This window comes from Mucor mucedo (genome assembly GCF_025094135.1).
Source record: "Mucor mucedo strain NRRL 3635 chromosome Unknown EV154scaffold_59, whole genome shotgun sequence".
In the NCBI taxonomy this organism is placed as follows: domain Eukaryota; kingdom Fungi; phylum Mucoromycota; class Mucoromycetes; order Mucorales; family Mucoraceae; genus Mucor; species Mucor mucedo.
The window spans coordinates 139629-161171 of NW_026252343.1; the positions used below are offsets into that span (position 1 = coordinate 139629).

Genomic DNA, 21543 nt, shown 5'->3' on the forward strand with positions numbered 1-21543 from the left:
TAAGTAGTATGCTATATAACAAAAAATTATCCTGATTATGTAAACCGAGCAAGTACTCACAGAATATTTCGATCTCTCTATTCGCACTACTTATTCGAGTCCAATCCATGATTATTTTTGAGAAACACTATAAACCATCAGACTAATAAGTTCATTTGCTTTCCAGAAGAGTGTTTGAATTTTTAAATGCATATATACTGTTTTTTTTATTAAATGAAATATGGAATGAAATATGGGATGTCTAGTAGCGTAATAGAGTAAAGTCTAAGTGTTTCGTCTATGATCAATGCAAAGGGGGTATAAAAACCATGAAGTGGATATTGAATTAAGCTATACGGCGAGCGATTGTGTACTGGTAACCATTACAGAGCATCACCATTTTCTCCACATCCACATATACAGCACTTTTAGAAACAGAAGGGCAACGAATCCAGTGAGAAGAATTGACCGACCATAAAGCTTCAATGTCACTTTGTGCAGTTCTGTCAAGCGCAACCCAGCAGCTGCCATTAGCATAAACCCATTGAACGCAAGCCATTTATATATATAGGTGTGTATTAGTTGTAAAATAATAATGATAAAAATTGGGCTATCTCCCCCCTATATATACAAAAAATAACAACAATATTATCCTATAATTAAATGAAATTTCTTCCGGGATCAACCACTATAATAAAGCTTCACTTTAGCCCATAGTATATTGACTACGCGCCACATATACACACGCACAATCAAACAAATTGTACCAGGTTATAGTCGACTCATTGATAGCTCAAAAAGGAGATGTGGCAATCACAGCCTAATAAGAATTGCTTTAATAGGGTTTGTTTGTAGTGTGGCAAAAAATATGGTGGCTGGTAATATGGGGTGTGTGTTCTACAAAGTAATTAAAAGAAATCCTACCTTTATCACTGGTTAATGGATTCTTTTTTGAGAGTTATTCTATTATTTGTTTATCTAAGAGGTGGAGCTGGCGAAATAAATTGCGTATATGTAAAGACGAGCCATCGAAAATTTGGAAAGCCTGTACCACAAATCTTGCTTTGGTTTCTAAATAGCCCCAAGCATACATTATGGTTTTATATATCCATCACAATTATTATGAAGTCAACACCCATATCGTTTGGAACTGTTCTGTTAGAATCAAAATATGATAGACCTTTGTTTAACGATTATTATAAAAGGCCGGCTTTAATTAGGTAGCGCTCTGCGTAAAGCTTCGTATTGGTTGGCTTACGTGCTCCGCTTTGTGGCAACATGCCTCTACCAAAAGCCAACTATCATGCAATTTCGCTTGATAAAAGTTGTAGAGTAGTTTTTGAAATTATGTCCTTCAAACATTTTTCAATCATGGAAACAAAATCAAACATCGCAATCTGCTTTTCGTCTTTTTGTGATTTGTGATTTGTCTATTGAGCAACTGTATACACTTTTCTGAGATTATTACTCGACCGTAATTAGCTTTGTATTTTTGCTTTTACATCGTCAACGCTCGTTACTGGTAGAGTTTGCCATAGCGTCCTTCGATCCCCTCAGTACACAATAAGACTAAACACAAGTGAACACATTCGAAAGAATAAGGCAAGGACAAAAGTTTAAAGTATATTGTAGGCATTTATTTAAAAGAACAAAGACAAAAACTAATAAGAAAAATGCTTCTCCTAGTTCTCAACATAGTTATTATGAATACCATATTGATTAACAGGACCAACCACGAGAAGGTGGAAGCATATCTGGTCCCAAAAAAATGTGAGAAAAAGGTGCGTGCAAAACCTTTTGGTACAAAAGACAAGTCTAATGTACAGTATCCACCCAATGCTAACTGTAAGTAATGAAAGAGGCCGCCAAAGGAACCCTACCCCAGGAGAAGAGTAGTCAGGGCCAACATAACTACTTTCTCCCTTAAGATGGGTCTGGTCACTGACTTAAAGCTTGTCGGATGTTCGTGGGCCTTATTGACAACTTGTACGTTATGCCGTAGCACCTACTAGTCCTATATCCCACAAGTCGTGTATGTGAGGTTGGAGAACGATTGCCGTACTATACATCAAAATAAATTACAACCTCCTACGGGTGCAACGTATTCCCATCAACGACATTTCATTACAGAAGAGAGCCCCAGGATCGCTAAAGAAAAAGAAAAAAAATTTTTTTTTTTTTGTATGAAAGAAAAAGAAAAAAAAAAGCCAGGGTTTGCTTTAAATAACCGTTTAGAGCTCCGGCTGACGTAGACACTGTATGAGCCAATCAAATTGAAGTGCGGCAACTTTTTTTTTTAACTTTTCATGCAAAGACTTCCAAAAGCAGCCAAAGACTACAAGGAATTGCAGTACTCCCCATTTGCAATTGAAGCCTGCACATTCAAAACGGGTCACATGGAGCATTTAAACAACCTTAAGAATCTTTTTCCCTGTCCTGGTTAACAGTCATGGACAAGGTGTGGGCTTTTTTTCTCGTTGAAAATACAGGAGATATTAACTCGATGTGTATTTTGTAAAATTATACTATAAACTCAAAGGCGAATTCGTCATGTGTCTAATCTATAATCACGTATAATAGATCCCTTTTTCACCTATTCCCTGTCAATAAGTGTGATGTTAATTTGTGTATTACTTCGTACGTTAAACGGATTAAAGATGTATTGTATGCGTTTGTTTAAATGCGGATTTTCGTAATTTAAGGCGGGTTTTCAATAATTTTCATCACTGTAAATAGCAAATGCATCCAAAGATGTCCTCATGGTAAAAATATCAGACGAATGCTTGCTGTATTTGAAGAGAGTGTGTCCGATATATGTTATTGAGTTCTAAGCGCCACTTATACCTGAATATTTTTAGCCTGCCAAATGAATAAATGAATCATAACCTTTCCTAACACATGTGTCGACTTTAATCACTGATATAAATTATATTTCAAAGTGCTCACATTTTTAACCCCCTTTTACACATTTATACATTTTATCTATTTTTCTCATAAGCACTAAACATGACCCCTCCAAAACGGCCATGCTTCTGTGATACGTGCACGGCGGACGCAGATTACATTATGGTCTGCCAGTCAACTCTCAGCGATTTGTTATAGTTACCTACCTAATATTTTAAAGCATCCATTCAAGCAACCAGTAGGAGAGACTTGTTCAGAGGTTACTTGCGCTCATATCGATACGACACCTGGACATCATATAAAAGAAAACTTGAAATTTATTAATTAGACAATTGACAATGACGGTGATGCTTCATCGATTCCATATGATCCAGAATTAGAACTGGATACCAATCTCAAGTCTGCCTGTTCGGAATTTGTTTCCCTATTAGCAACAAGATCTAGTGAAAGATCAGAAGACATGTTCTTTCAACGTTATTTAAAACCAATGATCACAATTGGGATTACAAAACCTGGTGGTACGGACTTTGTTTCTTCAGGGTCTGTAAACTTTGCCATTATTACTTGAGACACAGACTAATTGCTGTAATATATTAGGGACGATGCCCCTGACCCGAGTGTCCCCACTAAAAAAGTGGCAGACTTTATGATTGGGTTTAAAGATCGCAAACGCGAAGTCTATTTATTTTTTATTGAACTTAAAAGACCTGGTAAAGTCAGCAAATACCAGGTCGAAGACGATTTCGTCAAGCTCAATACGCACTTGAAACACTCAATAGACAAGCAGGCGTCTTTAGGTGTGGAAAACCCAGTTGCTTTGGGCTTGTTGTGTGAGGGTAACAGCTTTTTTTTTTTTTTTTTTTTTTTTTTTTTTTACACATGAAAATACCAAACTCTTCTAATATCATATATTTAGGCTTCGTGTGCTCATTGATAAAGATGGCACTTGTTGAAAAGGGGGTGTACTTGCCCATTACAATTAGGAAGTTTAGAGTTCCTGAACTACAATCAGATTTGCTCTTCCTCCCAAAGACAATGGAATGTCTTCACTTTGTCTTGGTATATATAAACGCGTATAATTAATTGATCCTCTCTTTTTATTAATATATCTTTATAGAAGGAAATCAGAGGCTTCCCTGAGAAGTATGGCAACAGAAAAAAGAAGGCATTGGTAAAGACTTTGGTTAAACCATCCTTTGTTTCCAAAATCATTAAAAAAAATGAATAAACCTATTGTGTACATTATATTGCCAAAAATCAAAAGCTATTTTTCTTCCCCCCAAAAATCATTACTAACGCTGGACTCCAGAAACTGGAAATGATGAACTTGATTTAAGAAGGTATTTTTTATCAGTTATATATCAGTCCTTTGGCCATTAATTTATCTTCAAGTTTCTTATGAAACTGTGCATTTGACCAAATGACTTTGAACCTTGCTTTGCTGTTGAGTGCTGGACAAGGTTGACAGACTTGAAAATATTGATTACGCCGTATAAAGCAACTTTCCCATGTTTTTTACTCACCATGTTTCCAAGAAAAACAGACACTCCATGCTCATCAAGATGGTGCCGTTAAATCGTCTGAACGACCGCTAAAAAAGCTACTTCATTTTCTTGCTTATGATAAATGCAGCATAGAACCTTCCAAACAAATTAAGCGGTTCCTGATGAGCTAAAGTCACAGTTTTAAGAACTATCTGAAATCGTTTAAGTGGCCATAATTTTTTTTATCATTTCTATTTTCTGTTTGTACTAACTGGCTTTTTTGTTCAAATGCTTGAGTCCGTCCACGCCCTGACAGCAATATCCATCCGCACGAAGTACATCAATTACAATTTTGGATACTATTTCAGTTAATGGTGTTAAAGATATCTCACTTATAAATCTACATTATCTGTTGCCACTAAGAAAATAAAGGTTGATGGCAGAGAGGTAAAAATTAATGGCCGAGTGGGTTACAGGATCAGAGCACTTCCTTATGTATTTGAGCAGCATGATGGATTGCTTAATTCGAAAATGGGCTCCATGGTTATTATTTTGTAATAAATAAGGCACCTATGCACAAGCCAGTTGCAATCCTGAGAGCTTATTCGAGAATAGAGGATATATATGTGCTTATTTGACTCCTTACTCTCCGTTTTTATATCCTATACAAGAGTTTTGTTCCAAAGTAAAGGCAGGTATTAAAAGGAACCATTTGGACTCAAGTGATCTTTTAACACCGAGAATAATGGAGTCTGTTACCAACGTAACACTGAACGATTGCTGCGGCTGGATTAAATATACAGTGTCTTTTTTTTCCTCGTTGTACTGCTAAGGAAATTTGGAAAATTTAACGTCTGATTTTGGAAGAAATTTAATCATTTGTTGGCGACAATGTAGTGAAATAACTACTATACGACATGTAGATAACAAACTATTGCCATTCATCCTGTATCGGCACCATGGATATCGATCTTGCATACTGAATGGGTTGATAAATCTTTGTTAGTGTTATAAATTAGTGGGATGTGGTAATTTAGTGGCAGATGTGCATGTATTGTACACATATTGCTGCTTTAGTATGATACATTTGTAGGTGAGTACTTGTTATAATAGATGTGGCGAGTACAATACCTTGGAGCTTATTTTGTAGGTGGTGAAGCTCATGGAGTTGACAATTTACGTGACAAGTGGGGGTGATTTAGGCAATTCTGGTCTATGAATGTAATGTGTATACGGTATATACGAGTCAATACAGGTAGTGAAATTAGGCAAGTGTCAGTAGCAGTACTGAAGGACAGTGCATATGAGCCACCTTCAAACGTTCGTGTCGTGTCGGTTGGTATAAAATAATCAATTTTTGGCATCTCGAATATGCTCAAATCATGTGCCAATTCAACAGACTAAACAACAGCATTATGATATTAGGCACTTCGGTATCCATAATCACTTGTCTTTTTCTTTGAATGTAAGGGAGCTTGCCCAAATCACTCAATTGTTTGTCCTTTTACGTAATATAGTCAATGTAATGATACTTCCATATTAAAATCAAATATACTCCTCTATTATGTTTCCCGCTTTCGGAAACGGTCACTGCCCTGAGTAATGCCGCCAATGTGGTCCTTTTTTATTTTTATATTGCCCGTTCCTGTTTGTTCTTTAACAAGATATAAAAGGAGATGACGACACCCAACAACCCTTTTTACGAGCTCAATCCGGATATTAGAAGTCTACTGACTATCGAGACTTTCCGAGTATAGCATTTCCCTTTAACACGCATCGACCCCGTTGCTTATATATACACATTATAGGAAAATGTTTCAACAACAGACTTTATTGAGAGAATCTCAGCTACAGTCATTGATCAGATGAAAGATGCCAACGGAAAACGTAACGTCAGCTATCTTCGATTTTCAAAACATTTAAAAGATGGGTCGACTGTTTTAACCATTCCTTTTCTAAAAAAATAATAGCAACGACTTTTGACCCAAAGCCATTTATTCGTACCTTTGAAAATGTCTTGGAAGAACTTCAGCATTTGAAAACACGTGTACAAGAACAATGCAGTGAATTGGAAAATAGTACACAAACAGCAGAATTGGAATATAAGAGAAACATTACCGATTTGCATGGAGCTTTTGATGTAAGCTTTCCTTCCTGGGCCCTTTATTTTATTTTTTTACGATCCCCGCAAATAAAAGCTAATATGCAATATTTTGTGTAGGATGTGTATCGTTCTTATGATAGTTTGGAAAGTAGAATTGGAGATGTAGGTAAAACAGCTATCCGTATCGGTGAGCAGTTAGAGACCATCGATAAAGAAAGATCAAAAGCATCCGAAAGTCGTGATATTATTGAATATTTTATGGAATTTCAAGATGGCAATACGGAGAGATTGGATTCTTTGAGACAAGGCGGAGAGGAAGGGCAATTAAAGGTAGATTTATAAAAAAAAAAACTTTCATTCCGAGAGTATTTGTCTAAAGAATATTGTATATTGCAGACGGCCATTATCAGTAGAAGATTAAATGCCGTGGCAAAAGATGTGGATAATGACAAGGAAGCAAGAATGGCCATCGAGAAATTCTGTGAGAGCTTTGAAAAAGAGATTTTGATGGAATTCGATAAAGCATATGAGGAAAGTGACCCTCGTGTGATGGCAGTAAGTTCTCGAGCGTCATTAGAGATATAGATCCATTTTTTTTTTAACAACAGCAAATAGCATTGTGCAAAAGTATTATTTGAATTCAACGGAGGAGCCTCGTGCGTGCAACTTTATGTGAATCAGCACGAGTTTTTCATGTCTAATATGAAAATTGAGGAGATTGATCAAGTCAGAGATTCAGAAGAGTAAGTTCATCCAGTCCACTCTTCAATATTTTTTTTTTTTGCTGAAAACCCCCTTCAAAACTTAGCAATGCTGATCTGTCAAACCCCAATTTATTACCACCAGAGGTAGATACCAGTCTTGTCAAATTATATGACGATATTCGTATCACAGTACGTCGAGAAGCTGGGATTATTTCCAGTGTGTTTCCTCAACCCGCCACTGTCATGCAAGTCTTATTGCAGAGAATTTTTGCGCAATCGGTAACAGAGAAAGAAATATATACATCGCGTTACTATTATTAACGTTTGTATTGGTGATGTTAGATCCAAGACCATATTGAACTTTTGTTATCCAGATCCAAAAAGTATTCGCGCCTAGCTTATCTTCGAACATTAGCATCTACACACGCAGAGACCAAGAGATTGATTGAGAACCTAAAGTTTTATTGCGATAAAGAAGTCTCATTGAAAGATGCAGCTGATGTGAATGGATTAGTCACCTCTGCATCGCCTGATGAAACCTTGGACAGATGCATGGATGATTTGTTTGTACCCTATACAGAGGGAGATCGCTACATAAAGAAAGAAATCGAATCCCTTCATAAATTATTTGGTAATATTGTTTCCGACTTTTTAAGCGCCATGGTAAGTCATTTTAAAAATAGCTTTCAAGCGGGAGATCCATTTTTTGATTAATCAGATCTGATAAAAAAAAAAAGCAACGCAGAAAAATGACATCTACTCGTAACCAATCAGTTTTAACTCGTACTTTAAATCAAATTTCATCTTCCACTTCCACTGGTAATATATTATCTCCTTCGGTTTCATCACCAGCGATCAATGAAATTTCTAATACACCCAATCCTGGCACAAATCCATTTGAAAAGACAGCAACACGTGAAATCAGTTCAAATATCGTTACCGTTGATGATAGTGGATTCACATTATTGTCGTCTGATGCTATCATGCGAATTTTAAATATTCATGCCGAAGGTGTGATTCGATGTGTAGAACTAGAGGATTCACAAGAATTGCAAGTGCCATTTTTTTATTTTTTTTTTAAAAAAAAACAAGGTTATATAGCAAGTATCCTAAACAAACCCTTTTTTTTTTTTTTGTAGATTATCTTCACTTCGAAAAATCTATCATGTCTTGGTTGATTTTATCGGACAAAAGTATTTGGATATCGCAATGGACGAGTAAGGACATGATTAAAAAAAAAAAAAAAAAAAATAGAAAGCGGGGTCTCTAATGCTAACCTTTTTGTACAACTTTAATAGGACTTTGGATGATCTCACTAACACAAAGGAACCAGAATTAGCATGTTTTTCCGTAATTAAATCCTCAACCGATATTGTTCAACTCATGCAAAATCATTTCGAATCAGCTATGGTAAGAGAAAAAAAAAAGTTCTTAAAAAAGAAGCAAAGAAAGGGCTTAATATATGCCAGGTAACAAATTTAAAATTTAGTATAATTAATTTGCCAAGATATTTTTTTTTTTAGTTGCCGCTTGTCATAAGTATACCATCTACTCATAGGGACCTCCTCACATTAAAAAATACATTTATGGCTACACTGGAACGTAAAATTAATATTGTACTTCAAAAGAGTATTGAAGGTATCACCTATTGGCTTAGTGAAATACTCAGTCGTCAAAAGAAGAATGATTTTAGACCCAAGGATGAAGAAGGTGCTATGATGAGTATGGGAACGCAACCATGTATGCAAAGTGTCGATTTTATTACTAGAGTCTATCGAGCTGCTTCTCAGGCACTTCAAGGAAAGAACTTTGAAGCCTTTTTGAGACGTGTAGGAAATGCTTTTCATTCGTAAGTTGGGTCTCATTATATATATATATACCTCTCTCTTTTTTTTTTTTAAGCCCTCATCCATTAATTTTGTGATACTTAGAATGTTATTAGAGCATTTCAAGAAATTTTTTGTTACCCCAACGGGCGGTCTATTGGTTACAAAGTATAGTTACATTTTATGTGATCATTTTTGCAACCTAAAAAGAAAAAATTAACTTTTTTAAAATGGATGTAGAGATATAGCGAAATATCAAGAAGTAATTCGAATGTTTAAACTTCCAGGACTTGACGAACGATTTGAAATGTTGCGACAATTAGGCAATATCTTTGTAGTTAAACCTGAAATTCTTAAATCCATCTTATCAGAAGGATATTTAGCAAGACTTGACCCATCTGTGCTCTATCCCTATCTAGAAAAGAGAATTGATTTTAAGACTGCCAAATTGGATCGTTTATTAGGCATTACAATGGATGATACTGCAGGAGCTTCATCATCAGCAGACACAAATGCAAATCAACAAGAATCTTTCAAGAATACCAAGGGTGGCAAGGCAAAACCTCAAAGAAGATCATTATTCGTGAATGATAATGAGGTATTGAAGGATATCATGAAGAATTATACTAATAACCGTGATTTCTTGGCTGCCTTCAATTTATCGTAAAATAGCTCTGTCGCACCACGCCCCCCCCCCCCTTATCCCCACTAAAATAAAAAATAAAAAAACTCCTTTATAAAATAAAAAAAAAGAAATTAATAAATGAATAAAAAAGCTTACAAGAAATAAGCATGAAAAAAAAAGGTCGGGGAATGCATTTAATCAAATACATTCTTACATAAAAATAAACAAACGTATAGGTAATAAAGCATGTAATTTTTTTTTTTTAATTGGGTTATTCAGTTGTTTCATCACTCAAAATAATTTAGGTTAGATCCGTATGGTGTCACTGGCTCATTTATTTAAAATTACGGTCCAGTTACTATCGGAGACCGTGTAAAAAGGATCTCACTCCTATAATCATGATGTAATAAAAAAAAAAAAAGTAGACTAAAGTTATTTTTCATGTTTTTATTTATATAGTCCTTGTGCCTGAATAAATATAATAAAACATGTTTATTAAACAAATCAGCCCCCCCTCCCCCATACAGAAATATACCAGTTTAAATACATCTGGAACGAAAGTAGCGGCGAAACAATAAATCAGCCTTGTTTTATTTTTTTATAGCTCTTTTTTTTTTTTTTCTCGTATTTTATTTTATTACTTGGATTTCATGGAAATACCTAGAATACCGTGATGGGAACACAAAACCGTGTATGTCACTAGATGTGTAAAAAAAAAAAAAAAAAAAAAAAAAGTGGGTATACATTGCATTAAAACAATTATTATTTATTAAAATTTCTTTTTTTGAAACAAGTTAATTTGAATTTATGTTTGAATTTCATTAACGAAAATATGTATCAAAAGAGCCAAAAAAAGAAAAAAAGAAGGGTTAAATAAAAATCCCAAGAATAAATGTCAAGTAATACAAAAGAAAAAAAGATCGACGAGCTAATTTTAAAAGCCGGACCTTGTGTACTGGTTAGACAAAAAAGGCCTAGTTAAAAAAAGTACAAATATTAATGGGATCTTCCATTCGGATGTAAATATAAAGGTACACATTTAGTCTTCTTTTTTCATCTATTCTACTTTTTTCGCTTTTCTTTTTTTTTTTCTTTTTTTTTCTTTTCCCACTTCTTTTTGTCATTACCATGGCAGCATCCGGTTCTACTAATAATAATAATAATAAATCTTTAAAACATGGCATTCACATATTATTCTCTGCCCTCATCACATTATTACTAAGTTTCTCTATACTTCGTTATATAACAGGTACATATCTCGTTTTTTGATGCAGTCGATTATAAAAGAAACCGAACCCTAATTATTTTTTTATTATTTCAATCTATATAGAGCCTCAAGACAATGATCGATGCCATGGGATGTTAAACGAAGGTCGATGGATGACAGAAGAATACAAAGACTGGCAACCTTCTGGTTGTATGGCCAAGAAATACGGTAGCAAAGACATCAGTCAATGTATCGGTCACTCCAAAGTAATTTATATCGGTGATTCCATCATGAGAGAACAATACTATTCCATGGCCGAGTTCTTAAACCTCAAGCGACCCAAAGCCGACCAGATTCATAACGATCAGCATGCGTATTCAAAAGAACATGACATTGACTTTCAAATGTGGTGGGATCCTTACCTTAACACTTCCAAGACCATTGATTTACTCGAAGGCAAGTCCGAGATCAAACCTACCATTCTGATTATGGGATCAGGTGTCTGGTACATGCGTCGTACGGGTTCTGACTATTTACGTGGGTGGAAAGAAGCGGTTGACCGAGTCTTTGATGGTGTTCTCCAGCATTCAATTGCCGACAAAATACTATTATCACCTGTAGAGATTGTTGAACGAGACCTATTGATCCCTGAAAGAGTAGCCACCTTGACTCCAGATAAGATCTCAATCATGAATAACTATCTTCGTGAAAGAGAGAGCTTGCTTCGTCATCCTATCACACCGCTTGTCGTACCATTTGTTTGGAATGAAATCGTGACCTCTTCCAAGAACCAAACAAAAGACGGACTTCATTTCAAGGAACCAGTGACAAAGGCCCAGGCACAACTGGCCTTGAACTATCGTTGTAATAATCAACTCGATAAATCCACTTTCCCCATTGACACCACTTGTTGTTATACATACACTTCACCTGCATGGTATCAAAATGTCATCTTCTTGTTCTTTTTAGCCTTTGTTCCCATCGGTTTCTTTGTCTTGCACACAACAGGTAAAAATTTAAACATTTCTATTAAAAAACAATTTGCACATGTATACTAAAAAAAAAATATATAAATTTATTAGGCCGGTTCAACCAATATGCTAGCTATGTGTTCCCTCGTCACCATGAAACTCTTTTAGGCTTATTTATATTCGGCTTATCCATCATCTACATGTATTTAGGAGACCGCAGTCAATTATTTGGAAAGATCTACAAACAATTCGATGTTTCCACCTTCTCTATTCTAATGATGTTCATGGTCCTACTGGGATTGGTTACACTAAAGACAAATGGTGGGGAAAACAAGGACGCTGGATTCTTAAATCGAGACCAGACCGATGAATGGAAGGGTTGGATGCAACTGGTGATTCTCATTTACCATTTTGTGGGTGCTTCTCGTATTCCCGGTATTTACAATCCTGTGCGTGTCCTGGTCGCTGCTTACCTCTTCCAAACTGGCTATGGTCACTTCTTCTTCTTTTACAAGAAGGCTGATTTTGGTATCGCTCGTATTTTGAATGTGATGGTACGCTTGAACTTGCTCACATGTGTTTTGGCTTATTCGATGAAGACGGATTACTTGTTTTATTATTTCTCGCCTCTTGTCAGTTTCTGGTTTGGTGTGATTTGGATCACCATGCGAGTCATGTCCAGTCACAATAAGTCGGTACAGTTTATGTTGGGAAAGATCGTTGTGATGTCACTCTTGACAGGCTTCATCATCCATATGCCCGGTTTACTTGAAGGCGTATTTGATGTGCTTTCATTCTTGTTCAAGATTCAATGGGATGTTGTAGAATGGCGATTCCGACTTTCATTGGACGCATGGATTGTCTATATTGGTATGTTGTGTGCGTACGGTACTATCCAAATAAGTGAATACAAGATCTCCCAAAACCATCCCCGTGCCTGGAAAGTCAGCAAGATGGCCGTTCTTATTCTTTCGGTCGTGAGTATGATTGGCTTCTTTTTATTTGAGCTCAGTCAGACGAAGGCTTCCTACAATGCCTACCACCCTTACATGTCATGGGTTCCTATTCTTTCCTTTGTTGTGATCCGTAACTTTTCCCGATTTGGACGTAACTCGTACTCTCGTTTCTTTGCGTTTATCGGAAAGATCTCCTTGGAGACATTTATTGGCCAATTTCACATGTGGCTTGCTGCAGACACGAAGGGACTTTTAGTGGTGCTCCCGAATGCCAGTTGGGTGATCAAGAGTACGGTCGGTTGGTGGACGAATTTAGCCGTCTCCAGTTTAGTCTTCTTTTTTGTTTGTTACCATCTGAGTCAAGCAACGGGTGTCCTTACACGCTGGATTTGTTCTGGTGTACAGAATACGGCTTCTAGTACTATCACTGGTACCTCATCCAGAAAGAATCAAAACATAACAACAAACATTGTTAATGCAGACTCTGTACCCTTGTTACCTACCAATGGCAGTAAAGATGAAGAAGAAGAAGAAGATGCTCGCAGTAGTAGTAGCTCATCTACTTTGACCTTGAACACTAATGACAGTCCCCATAGTAACAACAATAAACCTGCCAAACTCAAAGTCGAAAGAGCCAGTGAAGAATCTGTCTTGACCATGGATAACGCTTGGGATGAAATAGTTCAACAAAAACCTTCATGGTATCGAACCATGATGAATTCTACTTTACAAAATTATTGGATTCGATCTGCCACGTATTTAATCTTGGTGGGAATTATAAATCGATTCTGTGTATAACTCCTTTCCTTTCTACTTCCCCCTTTTACCTCTGTTCATATTATACCCTCCTAATTATTTTAGACACACACACACACACACACACAAAAGTTGTCCAACATTAAAAAAAAAAAAATATACATAAAAAAAAAAAAAAGTCTATATCGTATGTTTCCCCCCTTTTACATTAGAAACCGAAGTTTACTTTTTTTTTCGGCTGAGCCTGAAATGGATGGCGCTTTTTTTTTATTATTATTATTATTGTCAAACCCGCATGTTCTAACAGTTTCAGTTGCATTTTCCACGAGTTTATAATTAGGATGGTCGTACCTAAACTTTACTTGACGCCCAAAAAAAAAAAAAAAGGTAACAACAAAATGGCTACTTTGCAGCACTCGTCAACAATAAAAAAAAAAGAGAGTTGCTACTTGTGCTACCCTAAGCCTTTTTTATTTTTTCGCTGCGGCGAGTTAGTTGTGAATTAATCATTTAGAACGGAGGAATTATCTAAAAAAAAAAAAAAAAGACAAAGGAAGGATGCTAGTGTGAGAGGTTATAACAGATTGAAATGACGTTTGTTAGCATGTAAACAGCATGTCTGTCTCCTTCTTTTAGTGTGTCTTATTACTCACTTTTTATAAACTGCGGATTTTAAACAATCTAAACAACAACAACAACAACAACAAAAGCTGTCCGGGGAAATGACTCTCTAAATCAAACAGTATCACATCATGTACGTCATGCGATTTTATTAGGGGAAATACTATTGGTTTTTGGGGGGTGTTTGAATGGTATTTAGGTCACTTGTCAACAACAACAAAAACGTCATTCAACGAAAAAATATATATTTAGACTTGTATTAAAACGTTTTTTTAATAAGTGTCAAGAGTGTGTGTCAGTATTTGGAGGTAGGAAAGGGAGACTGACAGATGACTTGGGCGGTGTTGATTCTTTATAAAGTAAAATACATTTAGAAGCTACTTGAATAAACAGAACACTTTTTTTTTTTAAATGAACTGTTTACCAAACATCAATTTACGCCGTGCGCTTCTTTTTTTTTTTTATATATATATAACACGGCCCTTCTCCCACCAAGCGAATTGATCGCTCACTCCAATTGATGCCTTATTTTAAAATGAAAATATACTTTAAAGACCGATGATTAGGAGAGTTGTACAAAGAGGTGTAGCATAATGTATATTTATTGTTCACTAGAAATATATTTATATATATAAAAGGTCTCCCTTAAATGGTCCACGTGACACACATACACATACACATGGACACACACATATATATATATTACACACTTCAGGTCACAGGAACGACTCTTTCTATCACAGGGAGCCACTATCCTTACCGCGCACACACAGGCTTGTAACTAAATAAGGGGGGGAGGAGTACTAAAAAAGAGATGATGACTTATTTTGTCAAGTTTATTATGCAGAGCAATGTCATTTAATGTAAACAGAAAACAACAACAAAAAAAACCAATGCTTTTTGTCATTCCACATCATTTTCATCCTCAAGTTGACCCTCAAAAAGAGGGAAAAAAGAGGGGAGAAAAAGTACGACTGATGACACTATGTAGCACGGACAATTGATCCGAAAAGAATAAAAGATGTAATAGAAACAAAATAGCCTTTTTAAATCTTTTCACCGCCTTTATATCAAACGATTTCAAGGAGATGAACTATATGGTTTGTTTGTTTTTCTTTTTTTTTAGATAAAAAGTCAGGCTATTTGTAAAAAAATGATATGATGGTTATATCATTAAAGTTAATTGTCAAAGCGTTAATTTTTATTTGGGCTTCTTTTATTTCTTGTATTCGATTCGGGGTTCAACTTGTCAACATTTAAAAAAAAAGGAACCAGATGACTTTTTTTGTACGCTATCCTGTCTAAAATGTCAACCAGTGTACATGTATCACAATCAAATGGAGATCGATGAAAATTTTAAATAACACACACACATTCATAAAAATAGTCTACTAAAAGAGCGCATTGGGCACTGGAATAACAAACGGATTCAAGATGTTTCAAGATAAGAAAAAAAAAAATACACAAAAAATAACTAGGTATTAAATGGTAATCCCGGCCCAAAAAAAAAAAAGACAACACAGCCTAATTTACTTGGATTACACCGAGCGCGAGGAATTATAAAAAAAAAAAGTATATATATATAAAGTGCTATAGACAGAATATTCCCTCTCTCTCTTTTTTTTTTCTCATTTTAACTTTTTAAATCTGCATCATATAAAAATGTCTCAATATATCAAACCATTAAATTTACAAGGCGGCCAATGGTAAAAAAAAAACAAAAAAAAGCTTCTTTTTTGACTTTGTTCATCAACAATGGGAATTAACTTACTCTTAATTTAGTTCTTGGTGCGGCAAATACGGGCATAAGCGACCTACCTGTCCTCTACTCAAATAACCTCTAACTTGTCATTATTTAAATCCGCCCATCTCTGCATTTTCACCCTCCTTTTGTAAATATCACGCAAATTCATCACTCTCCAAAGAAAGAGAGAAAGAAAGAAAGACTCCAAAAATCAACCCTATTACTATATCCTATATCCCCTTCTTTTTTTTTATTATTATTATTATTATTATTTGCTCTATCAAGCAGCAACAAACACAGACCATTTAGAATCCATATTTATTTATTACAAAAAGAGAAAAATAAAAAAGTTATTGTTACATTATAAAATAATTTAAGTTTCTACTATTACGAAATGCAAGTTTTTTTAAAAAGACTATTATATATCGCGATTTCGAAAAAAAGAATAATAATAATAATAAAAAGACCAACTCTCGGAATACGGAACGACCGAAAAAAAAAAAAAAAAAAGGTTTATTTTTACAAGGTTTAACACGCTTCACACATTGTCACACGGTAATAAATTTCCCTTTGTCCATGGATACATGTGTATATATGAGAAGGACACGGGGATGGTCTGGAACAATCACCATAACTACACAAAACCCCCCGTTTTCTCTTTGCGTTAGTAATTAAAAAAAGAACAAGTCGTGTTCTTGCAGTTAAAAAGAGATGGGAATAAATAAAAAAAAAATTAATAAGGGGGTGAGTCCAAGTGTGATTTATAACCATTTTGACAACATTTTGTCAGTTTAAAAGAAAAGGGGATAAACTAACATTATCCCCCAGGCTTTACAAAGAAGAAGAAGAAGAAAGGAAGGGAGGCCTGAAAAAAAATAAAAGGGGGATGAGCAGTGCGTGTTATTTAATCTCTTTTTTTTTTTTCTTATATAAAGCCCAAGAGATCCTCAACACGGGCCACATTTCCCTTCAAAGCTCAATTAAAAATAGATAGGGGGGGGGAAATGGGGGAGGTTATCATTTTGGGCGCTGAAAATAATAGAGTCCTCAGGGTCCTTTCTTTTTGTAAGCGGTAACCCCTTTTTCATAAGGTTTATTACGGTAAATATTCACGAGTGATGATGTAAAAGGGGTTAATTTTCGTCAGTATATAATTACTTATTGTTTAATTACCTACCCCTTGTTGTTATCTTTATAAATAAGCAGGAAGCTCATACCTTCTTTCTTTCTTATTATTACTTTTTATTTTTTTACTTGTGGGAGATGACTTATGATAGACCTGTTGTAGTAGTTGCAGAGGAAGATGAAGAAATAATATTTAATAATGACATGTTGCGTTGGCCCAATGATTATCCACTGCAGGCAGTGGTTTCCAACGAAACCAATAATTCACCTTCCACCACCACACCGTTACCTGCTATTAACACAACAAACCCTTCTTTAGCTCCACCCCCTCCTATCCTGGACCCTTCAAAGCAATATCATCCAGAGTGGGGTGTCATCAAAGATGGTGACTTTCATGCCCTTACCCTGAAACATCAGAGAGACCTCGAGAATTTGTACGGAACTGGCGCTCCCATTGCTGACTTTTATTTTTGGCAAGCAAACTTGGGTGGCTATTGCATGGCAGATATGGTACAAGGTATCGTCGTCTCCTCAGAAGGCGCTTACGTCCTCGAAAGAAAAATTGTAGAGGGCGCTCCTCATCCTGGCCGAAGAAAAAAAAAACGCGGTTTGGGGTGAGAATTAACAAGTCTCCCAATGATCATTTTCCTGCATGAATGTAATCTCCATCATCCATCCATCCCCCCCCCCCCAATGTAGTTAATCTCTCTTTTTTTTTCTCTCTCTCTCTCTCTTTTTTTTTATCCCGCTTAATTATTATTATTATTATTAAAAAAGAATATATGAAAAAAAAAAATTATTGCTGTTGATTTCTAATGGGAGCTATTACAACGTATAAAAAGTATGAGTAGGGATACTAACATTTTTTTTTTCTCCCCTTTGTGGACTTACCAAAATAAGGGTGATTCATGGCTTCTTTAGCAGTGGGTCTATCCTGATGATCATACTGTAATAAATTATCCAACAAATCAAAGACTTCAGCAGACATGTACTTTTGATTATCATTCGTAACAAATTTATCCCAAGGTTTAACAGCATATCTAAAAATTTCAATTTTTGGGTCAGTGACACAAAACTCCTTTTCTCTATATTTGAAATTCTTCTTCAGATACTCACTTTCCCAAGTTCTTTTGGATTTGAGGGTGTAATTTCAAATCGTACTTCTTTAAATACGTATGCAATTTATCAGTACCAATGACCTTGGCAATCTTGATCAATTGATCATAGTTATCAGCACCACTAAAGAAGGGTTCCTTGCGGAAAATCTATATATAAAAGACACCTTTGTTTTTAGCAAATACCATTCTCTCTTTTTTTTTTTTTTTTAGAATTCTCTTCTTTTACCATGCCAGCAAGCATACAGCCAAAACTCCACAAGTCCAAACTGTAATCGTAATAATGGAAATCCACCAATAACTCGGGTCCCTTGAAACAACGAGAGGCAACTCTCACATTATACTTTTCTCCAGGGTGATAAAAGTCTGCTAAACCCCAATCAATCAAGCGAATCTATATTGACAAAAGCAATTAAATATAACAAACGAAAAAATAACACTTTTTTTGCATAAACGCGTGAGTGAATGGTTTTACCTGCTTTTGTTCATGGTCAATCATGACATTGTGAGGCTTGACATCACGATGCATGATGCCCATGGAATGACAGTAATCGATGGCCTTTAAAAGTTCATACATGTAATAACGAACATCCATGTCGCTGAATCGAGGATACAATGTTCTAAAATCCGTGTTATTGACACTTTCAAAGATCAAGCAAGGCACTCTAGACTTTGGAGGGGGTTTTGCGGTTTAGTATGTACACATATAAAAGAGTGTATGTATATGTTCTTTACCTCGGGGTCACGGACAACGTCTAATAAACCAATAATGTTGGGTCCACCTGTCAAGTTTTGCAAAATCTTGATTTCTCTCTTAATCTTCTTCTTCTTTACAGGCTTCAATACTTTAATGACACATTGTTGTTGATTCAAAGCATTCACTCCAGAAAAGACTTCAGAGTATTTTCCTCTACCGATTTTCTTGCTAATCTCATACACGTCTTGCGATCTATAAAACACATCATCATGTGAGCCTTCTTTTTCCAAGTCATGTTTTTTATATATATATATATATACTGATATATATATATACATGTTTTTACCCCCAAGTCACCTGAAGTGCTTCATAATCGTAGTATTCCTTGGGCTTGTTCGTGTTTGCATAAGGATATGTCTTTGCAATACTATCCGACATTATATACCCCCTTAAAAAAAAAAGAAATAAAAAGTTTCTCTCTCTCTCTCTCTCTCTCGTAAACCAACTCGATTCCCCAAACGTGGCTCGTCGTGACTGTTTAACCGTTTTTTTTTTTTGTAATGATTTTTTTTTTTTTTTGAACGTTCAATGATATCATGGGAGACAGTGCGCACACACATGAAATCCCCCACAGTGTGGTTAAACTAAAGACACCTATCCAATATTTATATACACATATGAAAAAAAAAAATGTATGCATGGTTGATGTATATTTGTATGTAAAAGGTATGTCAGCTTTTTTTTTTTTTTTTTTTTTTTTTTTTTAACCTCTGTATTTTCTGCAAAAAAAAAAAAAAAAAAAAATCTTTAATATTAAAATAGAGTTGCCATGGTTACACGAGTACCTGTAATTTGATGTGATTGTATTTAGCTTGTATACATTAACGAAATAAAAAAATCTAGACTCTTTTTTTATAAGAGCTATAAGAGTTAGGAGAGCGGGGCTTTATGTTTTATTTGATTAATTTTTTTGACAGCTAAAATAATCAAATAATAGCAATAAAATGTTTACTTCATTGCGTGTATCACCTTCCCTTTAGCTGTTATTGTTACACTCTTGTTTCATCATTCTACAGTGCTTGTCACAAGTAAAAAAAAAAAAAAGTGGAAAGGGGGGGGGGACGTTGTTTGACAGAGAAAGAAAATCTATTGTTCATATTTTCTACAAACGGTATAGCCGAGGAACAAGATAGAACTTGTTAAAAAAAAGAAGGGGGGGGGGAGGAGGAGGACGAGGGGGGCGTACAAACACGAGCCTCCTGGGAGTCGGGTGTTATTTATTTTAATCATATATAAATATAAAAAAAAAAGGGGGGGGGGAATAATATCACTTCTTAAAGAGAAAGAGGGTCCTCCTAAAGAGAGAGAGAAAGAGAGAGAGAGAGAGAATACTTCCCCGTTGCTCCTCTCTCCCTTTGACTCAATTTACTATTATTTATTGACAATTTGAAGTGGATCATTAGGACCAAATCGGTTGACTTTGGCAGGCACTGTATTAGCCCGTAGTAATTGTTGTCTCATGGTATGTGAATCAATGGTAGGTGTCAAAGCTGTATTCTTGAGTGTGGATTGGGGTAAATGAAAATGCTCTTGATTTTCAATTAAGAACTGTACGACCCGTTGTGATAATTTATAATGTTCTGGGGACATCGAATGATCTGGATTGAGCAGGATACCTGGCGTAAATACTGATGCAAGCGCCATTGAATTCATTTTGGTGTATTTCGCATACCGTGTAAACAACGCCAATAAATCTAACAGGTAAAATAGTAAATATTGATTCACAATCGGTAATTGATCAATTAAGCCTTGATATTCGTTAATAATTAAAACCTTCTTGTTGTCGTGGTGATGATGATCATCATCATTAGCTGTGTTCATAATCTCTATAGTTTAGCTCACTTGTACATTTCTATATTTTACGACTACCGCCATTACTTACCGTGTTTAGAGGCGATGGTTCGAAACGGTTCGTACAGTCGAAATATAATGACGGGTTCTGGAAGATAATTTAAAAAACGCCTCAAGCAATTTGCAGCATCATGTACAGTATACCCGCGCCAACTTAATCCTATCCCAAAATCAGATGACGAATTAAAATGATGTTGTAACTCGCCTAATCTTTTGGCACTTTTTTTTTATATGTATATGAAAAAAGGGTCAATCCATCGTGCTTGGGAGACTATTTTAAATTTATTTTTACCTGCCACTTTTACGAAATACACCTTCCACATAAAGACCTGCATAATTAGGTTAAAATCAGCCCAAGTTGATATTCTCTGTTATATTTATAGAAACCTTGATCTTTTAAAAATGATCCACATTTGGCTACAACGATAGGTATCGAACCGATAATTGTATTTCTATCTTCATAGGCGATATGTGTATTGGCTATTTGTAAACTTTCATAAAGTGGAACACTAAACACATCTAAATGTAAAAAATAAAAATGTTGTTATAAAGTCAATTTGACATCATGACTACTTTTTTGTTGTTGTTGTACCTGGCGATTTTGTGTTCTTTTTATTGGTCGATACTACTTTTTTTAACCAACTTTTGATGCTTGGAGTTTCTAACAAAGGTTCCATCGTGTTTATTATAAAGTAAAAAAAAAAAAAGTTTTTGAAAGAGAAAGAAAGAGAGAGAGAGAGAGAAAAGGGGAGAAAGAGTAGGAGGAGGCTTGTAATTTTTATATGGCATAGGCTTTTTTTTTTTTTTTTTTAGT

The 21543-nt window shown here is 35.3% G+C and overlaps 8 protein-coding genes across 8 annotated transcripts; 5 read left to right on the forward strand and 3 right to left on the reverse strand.

Moving 5' to 3' along the window:
- Positions 1 to 325: 325 nt before the first annotated feature.
- Positions 326 to 538, reverse strand: EV154DRAFT_422575 (uncharacterized protein; the record flags this gene model as incomplete). Its single annotated transcript, XM_051596095.1, has 1 exon — positions 326 to 538. One exon carries the CDS (start codon positions 536 to 538, stop codon positions 326 to 328), a length of 213 nt encoding a protein of 70 aa, XP_051456586.1.
- A 281-nt stretch (positions 539 to 819) lies between these two features.
- EV154DRAFT_512192 (uncharacterized protein) lies at positions 820 to 1630 on the forward strand. The gene has a single exon (XM_051601899.1). The coding sequence runs from the start codon at positions 919 to 921 to the stop codon at positions 1201 to 1203; it is 285 nt and encodes a 94-aa protein (XP_051456587.1). The 5' UTR covers positions 820 to 918; the 3' UTR covers positions 1204 to 1630.
- Positions 1631 to 2455: 825 nt separating this feature from the next.
- EV154DRAFT_388869 (uncharacterized protein) lies at positions 2456 to 4060 on the forward strand (the record flags this gene model as incomplete). Its single annotated transcript, XM_051595084.1, has 8 exons — positions 2456 to 2493; positions 2560 to 2653; positions 2682 to 2685; positions 2716 to 2795; positions 3212 to 3423; positions 3589 to 3719; positions 3800 to 3942; positions 4001 to 4060. Coding segments are annotated over 8 exons (762 nt in total), but the record flags the coding sequence as incomplete, so codon positions are not given.
- Positions 4061 to 6004: 1944 nt separating this feature from the next.
- Positions 6005 to 9751, forward strand: EV154DRAFT_512195 (exocyst complex component Sec10-domain-containing protein). The gene is made up of 14 exons (XM_051601900.1): positions 6005 to 6118; positions 6176 to 6254; positions 6338 to 6507; positions 6589 to 6801; positions 6868 to 7026; positions 7087 to 7214; positions 7280 to 7454; positions 7518 to 7838; positions 7913 to 8226; positions 8315 to 8392; positions 8474 to 8585; positions 8699 to 9024; positions 9107 to 9169; positions 9242 to 9751. Exons 1-14 carry the CDS (start codon positions 6044 to 6046, stop codon positions 9666 to 9668), a joined length of 2640 nt encoding a protein of 879 aa, XP_051456589.1. The 5' UTR covers positions 6005 to 6043; the 3' UTR covers positions 9669 to 9751.
- Positions 9752 to 10707: 956 nt separating this feature from the next.
- EV154DRAFT_512197 (10 TM acyl transferase domain found in Cas1p-domain-containing protein) lies at positions 10708 to 13673 on the forward strand. The gene is made up of 3 exons (XM_051601901.1): positions 10708 to 10875; positions 10957 to 11841; positions 11916 to 13673. The coding sequence occupies exons 1-3, from the start codon at positions 10755 to 10757 to the stop codon at positions 13556 to 13558; spliced, it is 2649 nt and encodes an 882-aa protein (XP_051456590.1). The 5' UTR covers positions 10708 to 10754; the 3' UTR covers positions 13559 to 13673.
- Positions 13674 to 16781: 3108 nt separating this feature from the next.
- EV154DRAFT_512206 (uncharacterized protein) lies at positions 16782 to 17801 on the forward strand. The gene is made up of 2 exons (XM_051601902.1): positions 16782 to 16982; positions 17088 to 17801. Exon 2 carries the CDS (start codon positions 17145 to 17147, stop codon positions 17622 to 17624), a length of 480 nt encoding a protein of 159 aa, XP_051456591.1. The 5' UTR covers positions 16782 to 16982; positions 17088 to 17144; the 3' UTR covers positions 17625 to 17801.
- On the reverse strand, positions 17649 to 19269 carry EV154DRAFT_466098 (kinase-like domain-containing protein). The gene is made up of 7 exons (XM_051597717.1): positions 19165 to 19269; positions 18857 to 19070; positions 18597 to 18791; positions 18351 to 18515; positions 18123 to 18271; positions 17898 to 18046; positions 17649 to 17828 (listed from the first exon to the last, which is right to left on the reverse strand). Exons 1-7 carry the CDS (start codon positions 19254 to 19256, stop codon positions 17803 to 17805), a joined length of 990 nt encoding a protein of 329 aa, XP_051456592.1. The 5' UTR covers positions 19257 to 19269; the 3' UTR covers positions 17649 to 17802.
- A 671-nt stretch (positions 19270 to 19940) lies between these two features.
- EV154DRAFT_445017 (Rho GTPase activation protein) lies at positions 19941 to 21538 on the reverse strand. Its single transcript, XM_051597073.1, has 5 exons — positions 21322 to 21538; positions 21117 to 21248; positions 21022 to 21058; positions 20761 to 20948; positions 19941 to 20689 (listed from the first exon to the last, which is right to left on the reverse strand). Exons 1-5 carry the CDS (start codon positions 21404 to 21406, stop codon positions 20250 to 20252), a joined length of 882 nt encoding a protein of 293 aa, XP_051456593.1. The 5' UTR covers positions 21407 to 21538; the 3' UTR covers positions 19941 to 20249.
- Between the last annotated feature and the right edge of the window lie 5 nt (positions 21539 to 21543).

Coding starts and splice junctions, on each gene's coding strand:
- EV154DRAFT_512192 (XM_051601899.1), top strand. CDS start 919: ATGGATTCTTTTTTGAGAGTTATTCTATTATTTGTTTATCTAAGAGGT.
- EV154DRAFT_512195 (XM_051601900.1), top strand. CDS start 6,044: ATGACGACACCCAACAACCCTTTTTACGAGCTCAATCCGGATATTAGA. Junction 7,215..7,279: donor CAAGTCAGAGATTCAGAAGA/GTAAGTTCATCC, acceptor TTCAAAACTTAG/CAATGCTGATCTGTCAAACC. Junction 7,839..7,912: donor CCGACTTTTTAAGCGCCATG/GTAAGTCATTTT, acceptor AAAAAAAAAAAG/CAACGCAGAAAAATGACATC.
- EV154DRAFT_512197 (XM_051601901.1), top strand. CDS start 10,755: ATGGCAGCATCCGGTTCTACTAATAATAATAATAATAAATCTTTAAAA. Junction 10,876..10,956: donor TATACTTCGTTATATAACAG/GTACATATCTCG, acceptor CAATCTATATAG/AGCCTCAAGACAATGATCGA. Junction 11,842..11,915: donor CTTTGTCTTGCACACAACAG/GTAAAAATTTAA, acceptor TAAATTTATTAG/GCCGGTTCAACCAATATGCT.
- EV154DRAFT_512206 (XM_051601902.1), top strand. CDS start 17,145: ATGACTTATGATAGACCTGTTGTAGTAGTTGCAGAGGAAGATGAAGAA.
- EV154DRAFT_466098 (XM_051597717.1), bottom strand. CDS start 19,256: ATGTCGGATAGTATTGCAAAGACATATCCTTATGCAAACACGAACAAG. Junction 18,792..18,856: donor ACGTTGTCCGTGACCCCGAG/GTAAAGAACATA, acceptor CCCCCTCCAAAG/TCTAGAGTGCCTTGCTTGAT. Junction 17,829..17,897: donor CATGAATCACCCTTATTTTG/GTAAGTCCACAA, acceptor ACGTTGTAATAG/CTCCCATTAGAAATCAACAG.
- EV154DRAFT_445017 (XM_051597073.1), bottom strand. CDS start 21,406: ATGGAACCTTTGTTAGAAACTCCAAGCATCAAAAGTTGGTTAAAAAAA. Junction 20,949..21,021: donor GTATTTCGTAAAAGTGGCAG/GTAAAAATAAAT, acceptor ATAAAAAAAAAG/TGCCAAAAGATTAGGCGAGT. Junction 20,690..20,760: donor AACCATCGCCTCTAAACACG/GTAAGTAATGGC, acceptor TTATGAACACAG/CTAATGATGATGATCATCAT.